Source organism: Nelumbo nucifera, chromosome 8, assembly GCF_055504915.1.
Source record: "Nelumbo nucifera cultivar China Antique chromosome 8, China Antique-T2T, whole genome shotgun sequence".
Lineage (NCBI taxonomy): Eukaryota > Viridiplantae > Streptophyta > Magnoliopsida > Proteales > Nelumbonaceae > Nelumbo > Nelumbo nucifera.
The window spans coordinates 57,450,997-57,468,763 of NC_142656.1; the positions used below are offsets into that span (position 1 = coordinate 57,450,997).

General features: G+C 37.8%; 1 protein-coding gene across 7 annotated transcripts in view; it reads right to left on the reverse strand.

Annotated features, from left to right (window-relative positions):
- Positions 1-784: 784 nt before the first annotated feature.
- LOC104612658 (CemA-like proton extrusion protein-like protein) overlaps positions 785-17,767 on the reverse strand; it is a 33,049-nt gene continuing 16,066 nt past the window's right edge. Inside the window, exons 4-9 of one of the 7 annotated variants that reach the window (XM_010280176.3) lie at positions 13,749-13,863; positions 12,079-12,176; positions 10,613-10,748; positions 7,642-7,747; positions 2,022-2,139; positions 785-1,340 (exon numbers count right to left, since the gene is read on the reverse strand). In XM_010280176.3, the coding sequence (XP_010278478.1) occupies positions 1,310-1,340; positions 2,022-2,139; positions 7,642-7,747; positions 10,613-10,748; positions 12,079-12,176; positions 13,749-13,863 (604 nt within the window). In that variant the 3' untranslated portion in view covers positions 785-1,309. Of the gene's footprint in view, positions 1,341-1,617; positions 2,140-7,641; positions 7,748-10,612; positions 10,749-12,078; positions 12,177-13,748; positions 13,864-17,767 lie in introns of those variants that run through there. The other 6 variants (XM_010280175.3, XM_010280177.3, XM_010280178.3 and 3 more) reach the window with 6 other exon arrangements.

Sequence of the window (17,767 nt, forward strand, 5' to 3'; positions counted from 1 at the left end):
AATTAAATCCAAATACTGAGCTGGCTTAAAAATTCGATTACAAAATTTACCAAAAATAATGTAAAGAAATTACCAAGAATAAATTTCCAAAATATATATACATTGTTAATTATTGTACATTTATAGTAAATATATTGATAATTTACTGATAATTAATAATAGTTTACGAAAAATATATTGTACCGATAGCTTATTTTGTCATAATTTACTGATAACCACTAATTAATAATTCAGATACACAAGTTAAATCAATTTCTTAATTAAATCCAATTACTGAGCTGGCTTAAAAAAATCCAATTACTAAGCTATTAAAGTAATGCAACTCTATATTATGTAACTATGTTTTGTTGTGTTTTAATTTCTTGTAATTGTTTCTTTTACTCTTACCCTGCAGGGTATGTTTAGGTATGCATCAGAAATAATGTATGGTTCTTGTCACGACCATAGAGAAAATGCATGGGTAGGTACAATGACAGTTTGTAATGCATTGGCTGTAGGCTTGTAGCTACTGGTTGTGTGAATGCGTGCCTGCTTTTGTACTACAATATTTGATTTGAAGATCATGGGGCTAATAAGCATCATCTATATTTTACTATACAAACCCAAATTAATTAAATCTGTTTGATCATGATTCTTTGTACTGCTAATTGAGCACCTCTGCCCTCTATTCAATCAGAAATCAGAATAATCTTGATAATCTACCATCCATTCAATACAATTTAATGGGTCTTTTGCTTTCAGTGATTCTATATTCGTTTGGCGCCTTAAAAATTAGCCTGGAGTGTGACTGTAATCATATATATTCTTAGTTTGCTGAATATCTGTAACATATGGACAAAACAACAATAATGGAGAAATATTAATTATTTTCTATTAAACGATAACACCCATGTGATTGATGAATTTTGGGTGGAAACCCTTTTCTGTGGCGTGAACCCTCAGTTATATTTCTATGTTGTAGCCTTGTAGGTCATGATCCTCTGAATTGAACTTACAGCACTAGGGAATTTACAGCTTTGTAGGTCATGTGGCTTCACTCTTTAGAACAGTCCCTGCACTATCATGACTTTAGTGCCCTTTCTTCTGTCAATAAGTTACATAGAGACTAGAGAGTATCTCTTCGCTCCCCGGTTCTGCAAACATTTATGTTTCACCAGCATTCGTTACTGACTCAGCAAAAGCAGAAATTTTACAGACAATGGTTCTGCAAGCATTTCTTCAAACTTGGCCGTGTTCCCAAGTCTTCCCTTAGAAATCCTTTTCAACTTGGAAACGTCTTTGTCTCTCCAATATATGTATAGCTGCTTACCTAGGTCTTCCAAAGAAGAAGCTTGCATTTTCTGATAAAGAAAGTGATAAAATGAGCTAATTAAGCGACATCAAATTAAAGCTTGAACTAGGATATCTTTACCAATCGGACCTGAAGAAATTGTGATGAAATCATTACAATTTATTCACATTAAGAACAGCTCATTTATCATCCAAAAACACATTACAATTTATTCACAACTCTTTTCATGCTCTGTTTCACATTAAATGATTCCTTGAATGGATATTAAAGGGTTTTGGATACACTTGATAGCAATGCAGTTTTCTCATGGCTCCTTTGTGACTATATGCTGGAAAGAAATATTTATATTCTCTATCATTTTTTCATACATGTTAGTGAGAGAATATCATTATATCATTATGTACTTAATTTGTAAATTATGTAATAGTAAATGTAAATTTTGACAAGGCAATTTGTTGTCTCTCATGCATAATTAATAACATGGAATTCAAAACTATGAATTTTTCAAATCATAATATTACAATGAATGGCTGATGAAAAACGCAAGGATTTCTGAATGACAACAGGCTCTTGCATAAAATAGCTTTAACCTTTTAACCTTCACTTCAACCCTATAACATTCAATACATTAAATTGATTATGTCGTACTTACAAGTCTTTAGAAAACCATGTAACATAAGTTAAAAGAAAAGATCAAGGGGAAGAAATATAGCATTAATTATATAAAAACCTGGCCAGGTGGTTCCTTGGATGGAGAGAAAAAATTCCAAATAAGAGAACTAATGTCGCTTCATTTCCCTGAAAATGTTTGATACTTTTGGAGACAATCTTGGAAGGAATTTGAATAACTGTAGCAAAAACAATAAAGGAAAACAAAATAAGTTTTGCAGGCATGGTTGTACAAAATGAAGTTTAGGTTTCAGTAACATAATAACATAACGAAGATTTCCAAAAATTAGCAACAATTCCTTTTAGAAGGATCCTAATCTCAAAATTAGAAATTCATCCTTGCTTCGTTGCATACAAGCATGCAAGTGAGTAATAAACCACCACAATAGGTACTCTTCTGTTTGTATTGATGGAAGAAAGTTGGGGAACGGAACTGGTGGTTCCAATTCCAAAAGCTTCCAGATACTACTGGTTAACACCAAAGCCAAAAATTGATGGAGTTAGCTATTCATGAAAAGGGAGGGGAATTGAATTTGTTTCTACTTAACTCATCAAAACCTTATCCCAAGAAAAATCTACATATTCAGAGCAAAGGCACTATGCAAAGATATACCAATTGCAAGCTGAATCATCCACTTGTAATAAGGGGGAGAGGAGTCTCTCAGTATATTACTAAGATTTGACATTGATCTGGAAAGAGTTGGACCATTATCAAAGTGTGAATTGGAAATGTGATGAAAATGCAAAAGCTTACAAGTCCCTTGTCTCCCAGCATCAAGCATTTGCTTTTCTCTTGGGACTGAATCCTACTTAGGAATTTATCAGAGTACAAATTTTGGGAAGTAAGAACTTACCTTCAATCCAAGAGGCCTATGCCTTAATCCAATCTGAAGAGAGTAGAAGTGTGGTGAATTTTTTAGAAGGGGAGCCGGTTGCCCTAGTAGTCAAAGGAGGTACAAGCAGAAAAAGATGGAGTTCTTTTAAGAAGGGTGGCTTCCAAAAGATGGTAGATGACAAAGACAAACTTTGGTGCACTCAATGGGATCTCCATGGGAAGCCCATGTGGCTCGGGAATTAAGTATAAAATCAGCATCTAATTAGACTAAGAAGCTAGTTTAGTAGAATCAGAAGAAATATAATTTAGCAAGTGTGGCCTCTCAAGAGACTTGTCCCACGGTATCTTAGTAATGTCCCTCTGGTTCTGACCCCAAGGAATAGATTATCAATTCTTGTTGTGACCATTTGGAGTTATATGGTAGGACACTTCGTCAGGTGGATTTTGGCCCTACTCCTACCTCTTTTGCATCTACATCAAGTAACTTTGCCACTGCCTTCCATGTGTCATCTCATACATCCTAATCTCCTTGGATAATTGACTCCGAAGCTTCAAATAACACGATTGCTAAGTCAAGTCTATTTCAGGCATATAGCCTCCTCTCTGAGAGAGATAAGGTGAGACTAACTGATGGGTCATTCTCTACCATAGCCGATCAAGGAACCATCTCCCTTCCCTTTGGCCTTACCTTCTCTAAAGAGTTACATGTTCCAAAATTGCCTATTAATTTACTTTCCATCAGCAACATTACTCACTCTTTGAATTGCTTAGTAACCTTTTTTCCTTCTTCTTGTGTGGTTCCAGGATTTGACCTCCAGGAGGACAACTGATAAAGGAAGTATGGTGGATGGTCTCTACATTTTGGAGAATAAAGCTAGTCTTGTGGTTACAAAGTCATTTAAGTCCATCTAGTGAGAGTTAAGCCTACTTATGGCATAGTCGTCTTGGTCATTTTTCTTTTGAATCGTTAAAGGTTGTGCTTTCAGAATTATTTAAGCATGTCATAAAATGAGTTGCAGTGTCTGACATGTCAATCAAGCAAACATTTTTAGAAGTTATTTTCCTTTAAGAAATAAAAGATCTGAACTTCCTTTTCACATTGTTTATTTTGTTGTTTGGAGACTTGTTACTCTACCTTTTGAAACTGGCTATAAGTATTTCATTGCATTGATTGATGATTACTCTAAATATACCTGGATTTTTCCCATGCAATCTAGAAATGAAGTGTCGAAGCTTGTGAAAGATTTTTGTTGACAGATGTTGTTGTAAACAGGTTTAGTACCGCAAGGGTACTGTTGTAATTTCCCCATATTTTATGTTGTACAACCAGACTAGTATAAATAATAACTACTGCACACGCCTGCAGTACTTTTTTGGGGCTTTCAGTCCTCTCGCCTATCCTCTCTTCTCTTCCTCTCTTCCTCCTCTCTTCTCTTCCTCTCTTCCTCCTCTCTTCTCTTGCTCTTGCTCAACATGGTATCAGAGCAAGTCATCCAGGCCTGAAGGGTGGTGTCAAGAAAATCTGTTGTGTTCAATGTCAAGCAGTTAGTCTCTTCATCTCCCAGAACTGTATCCATCGAACTGCTAATCTGTTGTGCTCAGTTCGACCTTATGCAAGAAGATGCCTGTCTGATTTTTCATCTTCCAGCATAGAAAAGGGTTCTAGTTATAGAGACTTTTCATCTTCCAGCCCAGAAGTTGTATCCATTGTCTGTTCGACTGTAGAGAGGCTATCATCTGATGTTCGTAGAGGAAGTTCTGGTTTACAGAGAGGCTATCATCTGATGTTCAAGAAGGTACTGTTCATCCAATGTTCGGGTGCCCTGGTATTCAACTTTTTTTTTTTTGTATTTCTTTGCACCCTTTGATGGACTATTGATGCCCTGAAGTTGGTATTGTATTTTCCATTGACTGTTCACCTACCCTGTTGATTGACTGTTTGGCTACCAGGTTTGCCGATTAGGTGTGTGGTGAACTTCACCATGTATTTTCCATTCTGTTTGGGGGTCATATGACTTCTGTAACATCGTAAATCATATAGACCTGGTTATGTAATGCAACTGCAGTGTTGTTTTTTTGGATTCCTACAAAATCGTAGGTCATACAGACCTGTTCAAGTGCTGCAACAGCAGTGTTTGATCTTGGCTCCCAGTGAAACCGTAGGTCAGAAGGACCTGATTGTGTGCTGAAACAGCAAGTGTTCTTTCTTTCGTGGACTGAAGGTCATAAGGACCTGTTTCTGTAACAGCTCTGTAAGGTAGTACTCCTTTGGTTGTTGTCTTCTCTTAAACCCGAAATCATGAGTAGTGAAGATTCAGCCACATCTGGAGTTTCCTCAATGCTGAATAGAATGGGTGGGGGTGACCTATCCTTTCCTATGGCTGTTGTCCCTCTTGATGGTTTAAATTACCTAGAGTGGTCAAGAGGGATCAAGCTACCACATTCTACTTTTTGCTTCTCCAAGTAACTAGATTTCCTCCTATAAAGGTACAGTAGCCACTAGTTAACTTTCTATCATTCAGGGATCCTGCCCAATCTGCATCAGTGTACTCTTCAACTTTCAAATGTCCGTGCTTTTGAAACAACAAGCCAGCACCTGGGAACTTCTTAAGATATCTGAGAACTCTTTCTGCTGCTTCAAGGTGAGTGGTCTTGGGAGCATGCATGAACCGGCTAAGAACACCGACTGCATAAGCAATGCCGGGGTGGGTCATAGAAAGATATAACAATCTTCCTATAAGTCTCTGAAACTGTTTCACATCCTTGATAGGTTCACCTTGGCAATCACCTAATTTGTGGTTAGGATCAATAGGGGAATCAACTGGCTTCACTCCCAATTTTCCTGTATCCTGGAGTAGATCTAGGACATACTTCCTTTGGGAAATGAAGATACCCTTTTGTGAGCGGGCAACTTCGATTCCAAGGAAGTATCTTAGGGGACCTAGATCATTTCCTTCAAACTGTGTAGCAAGAAAAATCTTCAACTTTTGGATTTCATCCTTCTAATCGCCAGTGATAATTATATCATCAACATATACTATCAAAGCAGCAATTTTTCCTTCCCCTCTTTTCACAAACAATGTGTGATTAGATTGGCATCGCTTATATCCTTTCTACTGAACCACTGCATGGAACCTGCTAAACCAGGCTCTCGGTGATTGTTTCAGCCCATATAATGACTTCTTCAACCTACACACTTTCTATTCATTACCTTGAGCCCGAAAACCAGGGGATTGTACCATGTAAACTTCCTCTTCAAGGTCACCATTCAGGAATGCATTCTTGATATCAAGCTGATGTAGATCCCAGTCAAGATTAGCAGCAATGGAGAAAATGACTAATGAAATTCATCTTGGCAACGGGTGCAAAAGTCTTTGCATAATCAACTCCATACACTTGTGTAAACCCCTTTGCCACTAAACGAGCTTTATACCGCTCCACCGTGCCATCAGCCCTATCTTTGACTGTGAACACCCATTTACATCCAACTAGATCTTTTCCCTTAGGAAGATCTACTAGTTCCCATGTGCTATTCTTATGTAAAGCATTAATTTCTTCCTTCATAGCATCTATCCATTCAAGTACTGAAAGAGCTTCTGCCACATTCTTGGGGATAGGAACACTGTCAATGGAAGTGAGAAAGGCCCGAAAAGAGGGTGAAATGTTTTCATAGGAAACAAAATGGGAAATGGGGTGTTTAGTGGTGCAAGATCTAACACCTTTTCTATGAGCAATAGGAAGGTCAAGGTCATTAGCATAAGAGGTATCAATAGCAATAGGGTCGGGGACATTGATAGAAACCAAGATACCTGAGTGAGTATGATCTGCCCCCGGAGAGGTTCTCCACAGCTCTTGAACTTGGTTGGCCTTTGTGACAACGAAAGAAGACACGAAAAGGAGTAGGATCAGGAATAGGAGGGAGATGAACCAGTTTCTCCTCATTCCTACACTCCCCCTGAGGAGAAACAGGGAAAAAAGGCTCACTCTCAAAGAAAGAGACATCCAATGGATACATAAAACTTTCGAGAAATAGGATTAAAAAAACGGTATCCCTTCTGAGTGAAAGAATACCCCAAGAAGATGCAAGGAATAGTACGAGGGTCTAATTTTCCACGAGTAGGTGGCAGATTTTAGACAAAACAACAACAACCAAACACACGAGGAATGGAAAAAAAGGGAAACTTAGGAAAAAGGAGCTGATGTGGGGCTTTGTACTCTAACCAACGGGAGAGCATACAGTTGATGAGATAGGTAGCACAAAGGACAGCCTCAAGCCAAAATTGTTTCGGGACATTCATATGGATTAGTAAACCCCGGGCCACTTCAAGGAGGTGTCAGTTCTTTCTTTCGGCAATACCATTTTGTTGTGGTGTTCGGGCACAAGAGTTATGGTGAAGTGAACCACGTGAAGCAAAAAATTCCGTGAGATCACTATGAAAATAATCTTTGGCATTATCTGATTGAAAAATCTGGGTTTCAGTTTGAAATTGGGTGAAGATCCTCCGCTGAAAATCTTGGATAATTTTTAGTACTTCATCCTTGGTCCGCATGGGATATACCCATGTATATCTAGAATAATCATCGATAATGGTAATAAAATACTTGTAGCCACTCTCAGATGGTAAAGTAACAGGGCCCCACACATCGGAATGAACAATGTGAAAAGGAAATTCAGATTTATTAATTTTTTAAGGAAAATGAGTTCTACATTGCTTACTCAATTGGCAAGTTTGACAAGAAAAATCTGAAACTGACATCGACTTAAACAATTCTGGAAACACTACTTTTAAAGACTCAAAATATAAATGACTAAAACGACAATGCCATAAATAGAGTTAACTCTTACAGGATTGACTCTTAGACTCTATGACTTGAAGACCATCCTTATTCTCCAGCATGTAAAGTCCATCGACCATATATCCTCTACCAATCATCTTCCCCGAGGCCAGATCCTGGATCACATAGTAAGAAGGAAAAAAGGTTACTAAACAATTTAAGGAATTAGTAATACTACTAACAGAGAACAAATTAATGGGAAATTTCGGGACATGTAAAACATCAGAGAGGGTAAGGCCAAAAGGAAGAGAAATGGTTCCTTGACCAGTTATGGTAGTGTATGATCCATCAGCTAGTCTCACCTTGTCTCTTCTAGAAAGGAGGTGATAGGTTTGAAAGTAAAAGGACGTACCAGTCATGTGTTTAGACACTCCAAAATAAATGGTCCGAGGAGTGTCAAGGGTATGAGATGCAACATAGAAAGTTGTGGTAGAGTTACCTGATGTAGACGCAAATGAAGTTGAGGGAGGGGCATCCATCTGACGAATTGCTCTCCCATAGAGCTCTAAATGGTCACGGAAGGAATTAATAATATCCTCCCTTGGGTTAGATCTAGAGACGTGAGTCGGTGTCACAATAGTAATGGGAGGCTGATTTTCCTGAGAGGCCATGTTTGCCACAGTGTTCTTTCTTGTACTTTGCTGTCCAGACTTTTTATTCAGATCTGAACCTTGCTTCTTATTCAAATCTTGACCCATTTTGGCTTCCCATGAAGATCCTAGCATGTATCTCGAGTGTGTCGGGGTTTCTGGCAACGAGTACACCACAGTTTGTCTTTGTCATCCGCCCCCTTTTTAGAGTCCCCTCTCTTAAAGGTATTCCCACCACCTGTAATCAACTTCCGTTTGCTGCCAACCCAACTACATCCCCTCCAGAACTGTTCATCAAGTTCCTTCTATTTTCTTTTGATTGTACAAGAGCATAAACTTCCTAGACGGAGGGAAGAGCCTTGCTACCTAGGATCTGAACTCTGATGGATTCATATGTCGGATTCAAGCCATGTAGAAAAGCAAACACTCTTTGCTAAAATACAAGTTTCTTGTATAATTTTGCATCTTCATCACACTTCCAGTCCATACTCTGATAATGATCTAACTCCTTCTAGACAGAGGTCAAGTCTGAGTAGTACACAGAAAGACACCTCTCCCCTTGTTTACAAGTGGACGATTCTGCCTGTAACTAATAAATCTTTGCATAGTACGCAGGTTAGAATAAGTTGATTTTGCCTGTTCTCAAATTTCATTTGCCGTTTCAGCCCACATAAAGTTCCTTCTTATTTGAGGTTGCATAGACACTAAAAGCCAGGACATGACCATGCTGTTTTCCTAGTTCCATATGTCATATTCAGCACTCCCAAAATTTGGTTCTTTGATTCTCCCATTTATATAACCTATCTTTCCCCTTGCAGTAATGTACAACTTAATCCTTCTTGACCATTCCAAATAATTTAAACCGTTGAGAGGAATAACAGCCATGGGAAAAGATAGGTCCACACCCCCACTCATTCCATTCTGCATTGAGGAAACACCGGACATAGCAGAATCTTCATTGCTCATGGTAACAGATTCAGAAAAAAAAAAAAAAAAACTCTTAAGAGTGAGGCAAAACCTTAAAAAAAGGCTAACACCAAGGGAGAAAAGGGAGCCCCCTTTTTCTTTGAAAAAACACAGGTGCTGTTACAGCACTAACAGGCCCCCTTTTTGATAAACACCAATGCAGTTACAGGGCTGACAGATCAATTCTGGATTTACGCATCAAACACGGATGCTGTTACAGAAAGTACAGGTCACCTTGACCTTACAGTTCAGCATAAAAGCTGCTATCACAGCACATAAAGGTCTTTATTGACCTATAGAATTTTCCAGGGGTCAGTCGACCCCATAAAAAAGGAAATACAAAGGTGCTGGTCACCTCACATTCAATCAGCAGACTAATACAGGTTCTGCCCTGGCGCATGGCCAGAAAAAAAGAGGGAAGAATAAAGATTACTTCAGGCGTGAGAACTGTAGATGATGGCGGCAAATCTTCAATCACTCGAACTGTAGATGGTGGTGACAGATCTGGAAGTCTGGGCGATCTCTCCTTTCCAGATCTAATGGTCCCGCTTTGATACCATGTTACCAGTATAGTGATGAAGGAGAAAAGAAGAGAGGAAGAAAGAGCGGAGAGAGCAGAAGAGAGAAGAAATATTTGAGAGTCAAAAGGCATGCTGGCAGGCGGCGCCAGCTATTTGTTATATATACTAGGGCGACAACAACTAAAAAAATAAAAAGGTAAAAGTACAATAGTACCCCTGCCTACTATACTTAGGAAAAATAATAGCTTTCAACAACCCTCTTAATATTGATCCCCCTACTATTGATGATCTTGATGTTCCTATTGCTAAGATTAAGAGAAAGGATGTTAGATCTTGTACTACTAATCATCCTATCTCTCACTTTGTTTCTTATGATCATATTTCACCTTCATATCGTATTTTTCTTACCTCCACTGACAACATTTCTATTCCTAAGAATGTGGTAGAAGCTTTATCCACACCTAAATGGACAAATGTAATGAAGGAAAAAATTAATGTCTTGCACAAGAGTGACACTTGAGTGTTGGTAGATCTTCCTAAAAGAAAAGAACCAGTGGGGTGTAAGTGGGTGTTTACAGTGAAGCATAATATTGATGGTACAATAGAAAGATACAAAGCTAGATTAGTGGCAAAAGGGTTTACAAGGTTCAAGCCTCAACATGAACTAGGGATTCATCCTTAACAATTTTATGCCAATTATAGAAGTCATAGGTAGCAGCTGAAAAATGTTAATACTTCATAGGGGATCAAGGGCATAGGTAGCATGCTATCCATAATCAACAAATAGCAACATATACCAGTCCATATATAAAAATGCTTGCATGCATATTCATGCACAAGGACTGTGAAAAAAGCAGCTACGTTGTTTATATACAATTTTACGATTTTCAAGTTTAAGACATACCCAAAGCTTCACACATGCATCGATAACAACTGGAACAAGGCATACAAAAATAGTTATCACAGACTGATCAACCTCAAACCCATAATGCTCAACAATTATTTCCAACAAAGTTTGCCAACCTGATTCAGAATGATACCTGCATTTTTACAGTTACATAAGAAACATGGCAACTTTAGATAGGCAAATTAAAAATGAAAGCATAGTTTGCACATGAAGTAATCCTTCTCTGCCACTAAATTATTATCAGATGGGAGGCCCCATAGCCATCTGACAACAAGGAGCTATCTGTAGAAGGTGAAGTATGAAAAACACCATTGGTAACTGATAATGTGGAGATACTATGAGATATTCAAACTTAATATGCAGAGGAAGCACTTTACCCACCTTCAACAAAGAAAGTATTCTCTTTAAGGAACTAAAAATGAAAAAAAAAATGCAAGTTGATGTTAAGAGAGATTGAACAGAATTAAAGAGATCATGGAACTTCCTGAAACTGCAATTTTACGAAATATGAAGACAAAGTGTTGAGGAGTTGTTTATAAGCTTTTTATTAGCTTATTAGTCTGTTTTGATGATGTTACAGCACATTTTTTTATGTTCTTTATTCCTTTATATGGCAGCAGGGTCGTTTGGTCATTCTACATCTTTTTATTCTATCGATATAAATACAAGTGAAGTTAGTGGCAGCACACCTTTTTGCTTCCCCCACATTCTTCCCTTTTTTTCTTCTCTTCTTCTCTATTCTCTACTCTTCTCTCTTTGCATCAATTATATCAATTCAGATTCAAAGCAAGCAAAAGTAAGATGATTATATGGGGAAAATCTTGAAATAGGATAAGAGATCCTACAAAATGGGTGTTGAAAGATGCAGGTTTTGGAGAGAAAAAATCATTCAACACAATCTTAAACATCAAAACATTGTAAGTTCACCATAAAAGAAATGAATAAGAAAGACAAAAGACATGCTTCGAAGCACAATCTAATCTCAATGAACAAGTCATAAACAGCATAGACATGATTATGGGAGTTGGTTCATATAACTATTTCACACGTGGTTTTAACTCATACAACTGTACCTTTGCATGAATAATTTATTTAACAGTGCAAAACTGTTCAACAGTACTATCTATTAACCATGTTTTCAACCCATCATTGTTGGACCATGTAACCCAGTCACAAATCACAATCCTGGTTGGGGTCAACATCTAACCTGCTATATTACAAAATAAAAAAGAAAAAAAAAATACACTTCGACAACCTCTGTTCTCGGACAGTTGAACTGATATGTATGACCCATTCAACCGGTTTCCAGTTTTTTGAATTATTTTTTATTTTTTTAGAATAATGGCATGACAGGTTGACCTGTTGACCTGGAATGACTGAACTGCTGACCTATTGACCCAGAGGCAGTTCAACATCAGGGCTGTGTTTTAAAGCACTTACTACAAAAGTAGAGGAAACATTACCCCAGAAAAATGTCTGTGATAAGGATAATAAGAAATGCCTTCCCAGTATCTGAAATATTATTTATTAATTTATATCCCGTAAACTTCAGCAGTGCTACCTGCAAAAAGAAAGACGTGTGAGAAGAATGAAACATCTAGTGCTTTAAGTGAATTTAATTTCACAACATAGTCTTTACATACAACTGTAATCATACAAGCATCGCAATTCGCATGCCCACAAACAAATCATGATATTAGGATTTTCCAAAAGGTTTCCAAATAGTGTTAGTCTCCAAAGGATTTAACCTTTTGAGTCAAAAGGAACAGCTGGTCATGCCTGCAACAGTTTATTAACCTGCCCTTGAACCCCTAAAGGTTAATAAACATCAAATATGAAACACAAAATTGATTCATTAGATGGTGAAAATATTCTTTAACCACTTTGCGTAATGTAGAGAAATAGCCCATTCCAATTCCAGTTCCAGACCCCTATTCCTGCGAATCAAACGGGTCCTTAGTTTTCTTTGTTTTAAATAGCTTAATTTCTGCTGTAGTGGGCCTTCTTTATGGGCCTGTTTTTTATTTCTTTTTGTTTATGCTTAAGTCAACCACCCAACTAAGGGCACTCTTCTAACTTTACACATTTTTATTTCAGCATATATAAATCAAATGAGAGAGACAAAGGAGAGAAATCAAACTACTCTCTTCTCTCTTTTCTTCTCTTCCATTCTCTCATCTTCTACCTAAAGCTTCTGCTGAAACTCTTCTTTCTTTCTTTCTCTTTCTATTTTTATTTTATTTTTTGAATTATTACAGGTGTGTTCTGCAACTGCCAGATACAAAGCATCTCTAGAAAACATGGACAGAATTGCCCTTAAGTGGTGATTTGACATTAAATGGACACCCAAAGAAATCAACAACAAAAGCAGAACCAAAAAGGCCTACAATAAACAGAAGATGTTTAAATCCTCCACTTTTTGGGCTGTTTCATGCAATCTATCTTGCCAAGAAATCAGAGGCTAGTTTTCCTCCAAATATCTTTTATCATTATCAGAATCAAGAAATGTATTATCAACTGAAATAAATAAAGCATATGATAAATAACTTCCAGACCAGGAGATCACAACTGTTACATTGGAATATTAATACTATTTTCTGCTTTTGCCTTCTTTTTCTCTTCTTGCCTTTCTGTTTGGGGCTTTTGAATTTCAATAGCTATAAGTTGTAACATATCAACCAATACAATAGCCTGCTAAACTAATGCAAACGGATTGGACTCCAATACAACTCTCCCCTCTCAATTCCCTCCTTAGATAAAGAATCCACCATAGATGAAATGATATAGTCCATGGGCCCTCATCTCCCTATCAGATATGCCCTACTACCAGTGTAACTCCAAATTAAAGACAATATCTCTTCTCAAATGTAGTCCCCAGTGCCTATTAGTCCTGATTAGGCCAGGAAAAATATGCACATATATATGCAAAAATATATGTACATATGTGCACATGTCATTTTTTGATGGATAATGAAACTTATTCCAAAAATAGTAACATGGAAGAAAAACAACTCCAAGAATAAGAATACTAAACAGTAAAACAAGAAGAACAATTAAAATATTAAAAAGAGATTGGACACCCTATAAAGTCAGAGAGAAAAAAGGCAAAGTTGGAAAGTGAATTATAACTTACTTTGCTCTGATTAAAGTATAAAAGAATGAATAATGTAATCCCAAAAACCATATCCGACCATATATTGGCAAATGCTCTCCGGTTCTCTAACCTCCATTCATCTCTCAACTCTAACCTGGTAACATCAGAAGAGATCTAAGGAACAGTCCCTAGTTCATAACTTATAACAAATTCTTAGCTATTACATCAACTTTTGAAAATCAAAGGTTTGCAATTAAAGAGGATAAACTAAAGTCCATACAGAAAATTCATATACAAACATTTCCAGAAGCATAATGCTTTGAACTCAAGTAGTTGGAATCCCAATATATAAATGCATTGGAAAGTTTTTAGTGCCCAAAACCATTCAAACATGACATCCTTCCATATTTGAACAGGGTGTCATGCAAGTTAGAAGCAGAAACATTTGGGCCGTCATGTTTCACTCTCTCTCCTCTCTCTAAGCATCTATCATAATAAAATTATTTTAAAGGTAATATCATAATAATTAAAGATAAATCTATAGAATATTTGAAATAACTAATTGCATGCCTTTGGCTATTAATGTGTGCACAAATACATAAACATGTGCACATGTGAACACCACACAGAAATGCTTTTTGATGTGCAATGAGAAAAGGAAATACCAATTAAAAATGACCAAAACGCTCATAACATGGGAATAAATTAGTTTTATTCGTACATATGAGATGGAGAGAAGAGAAATAGAAGAGGATGGCAAGAAATAAGAATTATTGATCGTGAAAGAGAGGCAAATCTCAAGATATTGCAACAAGCCAGAGAGCTGTGACAAGCAAAGTTTCAGAGAAAGAATGAGGGCAGAAGAACAAAAGTCCGAAGGCCCACAAGCTATTATGTGTAGCAACTCCAAAAGTTGAAGGCTGTCCTTATATGAAGCAATGTCAAGTTGACCACTCAGTATTAAACTATGATTCTGAAGCTAGGAAGATTTTATTGGTGGTATATGTAAATGACATTTATAACTGACAATGATGGTCTAGAGATTGACAAATTGAAGGTCTTTCTGCATGATCATTTCCAAACAAAAGATCTTAGCAAAATAAAGTATTTTTGGGGAATAGAGGTTGCAAGGTTAAAGCATGGTATTAATTTGTGCCAAAGGAAGTATGTGCTTGACATGTTAGAAGAGACAAGATTGTTGGGCGCTAAACCAGCTGAAACACTAGGGGTGCAAGTCGGGCGGGTTGGGCCGGGTTTATGGTCAACCCAGGCCCGACCCTAAAACTTGGGCTTAAGGCCCAAGCCCAGACCAAGCCCAAGGTCAAGCCCGACTTTCCCAACCTAAGCCTAGCCCGCACTGTAATTTGATGCACTCAAGTTGGGCTCAGGCCCGGGCCAGGCTCCGGTTAATCAATGAACCCACTCTAAAATTATACATATACAAATGTATTTATGCAAATATATACATATTTTTTTTATCAATAACTCTGAAAATTTTCATTAATTAAGATGTTTTAATATACAACAAGAAGTTACAAAGAAATCAGCATAGAAGTTGACCCAAGACAGAATTACAAATGTGCCCAGAACATATCTGTTCTTTGAACCCCTTGCTTTGCTAAGCTATCAGCCAAGCTGTTGACCAATCTCCTAACCCAACCCACCTGAATAGACATATTTCTTGACATCCATTTGAACCTTCTGAAATCATTCTTCAGTTGCCAGGTCTCTCCTTCCCCTTTTTGCAACCATTTTATCACATAAATATACATATATTTATGTATACATGTAAATATGCATGCAAAATATGTATACAAATGTTATATATACAAATAAGTATCTATATGTAAATATGTATGCAACATTTACACACACGCACACACACACACATATATATATATATAAATGTATATAGTTGGGTCGGGTTCGAGCTACCCAAGGGCTAGGCCTGAGCCCAGCCCGAGGACCAAAAATCCAAGCTCAGCCCATGTAAAATTCCAGGCTGGGCCAGTTCGGGCTCGGGCTCGGGCTGGGCCCGCCCAAGTTGCACCCCTATGAAACACCCATGGAGCCTAATGTCAAATTAAGTACTAATGCAGGTGAGGAATTTGATGATCCTAGGAGGTATGGAAGGTTATGGATAAGTTGAACTATCTAACTATTACCCGATTAGATTTCTCTTTTACAATCAGTGTAGATAGCAAGTTTATGCAAAACCCACGAGTTCCGGATTGGAATGCAGTCATAAGAATTGTGCAATATCTAGAAGGAGCTTTGGGCCATGGGTTGTTTTACAAGCTTGGAGGGAGCCTTGAAATAGAAGGTTATACAAACACAGATTGGACTGGCTCAATATTTGACAAAAGATTCAATATAGAGTATTGTACCTTTCTTGGAGGGAATTTAGTGACATAGAAGATCAAGAAACAGATACTAGTAGAAACAAGCAATGTTGAAGCTAAATATAGATCCATGGCGCATACTTCTTGTGAGCTAGTGTGGTTAAACCTCCAACATGAGGTTAGGTACTAAGTTAGCAGCCCCACTGAAAACAAGTAAAGTAGTGGATGGTAATATGTTTTGGTGAATCGTTGAATGTAATTTGTGACAAGTTGTACTATTACTACACCCAGTCTTATGTCACTCTGTTGTGACAACAAGGCTGCTATTAACATATCTCACAATCATAGTATCACATGAGAGGAATAAGAAACTAGGGTGATGTATTTACTATCAAGAACTTGGCTCATTATTCTTTGTAACAGGTTGGGAAAAAATGACATATATGACCCAACTTGAGAGGGAATGTTGCAAACTTGCAATGTTGTGTTTAATGTTGTATTTTCTAACACAAATGCACATGAGGGTATATGCTGATAAAAAAAGTCTACATGAGGGTATATTTGTCTTTTTATCCATCTTTATGACACCCTAATATATAAACCTCATTTGCTTTTACTAGGGGTGGCAACGAGTTGAGCTTTTCATGAGCTGCTTGAGCTCGGCTCGTGAAAAGCTCAGCTCGGCTCAATTTCAACCGAGCTCAAGCCCAATTCATTGGCTCGATTATTAAACGAGTTGAGCTCGAGCCTACTAGAGATCGACTCGTGAGGCTCGCGAGCCAGCTCGAGTAACTGAACCCCTCAAGTATCCTCATTTACTATGGGACCCAATGTGGAAAATGGACGTGGGTGTTGTGGTGAATTACCGGTTGACCAACTTACCCCTGAAAGCTAAATTACTAAAGCCGAAGTAACTGAAAAGAGAAGAAGAAGAAGAAGAAGAAGAGATGCAGGAATGTCGAACTCACCTGCTCAGTCGACAGTACTATTATTTATATTATGGTGTAGTACAATGATACAGGAAGTTACTAGAATGCCCCTGATTAGTGATGGGACACCCAGACAACTTAAAACATTAAACATTAGGCCCATTAACAAAGGCCCAGTACAGGACAACTTAAACTTAAGTATAGGCTAATAAGAACTCTTATCAGCCGAATACTCATACATACAAAGACTTCAATCCAACACTCCCCCTCAAGCTAAGCATGGATATCAATCATGTTTAACTTGCCAAGCATGTCCCTAAACTTTGCTGCTGCCAGCCCTTTAGTCAGTACATCCGCAATTTGCATCTCAGATGGAGTATAAGGCACACAGAGTTCACCCGAGACAATTCTTTCTCTAACAAAGTGCCGATCAATCTCAATATGTTTTGTCCTGTCATGCTGCACGGGATTGTTGGCAATGTTGATGGCAGCTTTATTGTCATAATACAGCCTGAGAGGACCTTCAGCCTTAATGCCAAGTTCATTAAGAAGAGTTCTGAGCCATAAGAGTTCAGCAACCCCATGAGCCATAGCTCGATATTCTGCTTCTGCACTTGATCTAGCCACTACATTCTGCTTCTTACTGTGCCATGTGACCAGGTTTCCTCCCACAAATGTACAGTAACCCGAGGTTGACTTCCTGTCTCCAACAGACCCAGCCCAATCTGCATCAGTGTAGGCTTCAATTTCAATTCTATTGTTTTTCCTGAAGAGAATTCCCTTCCCT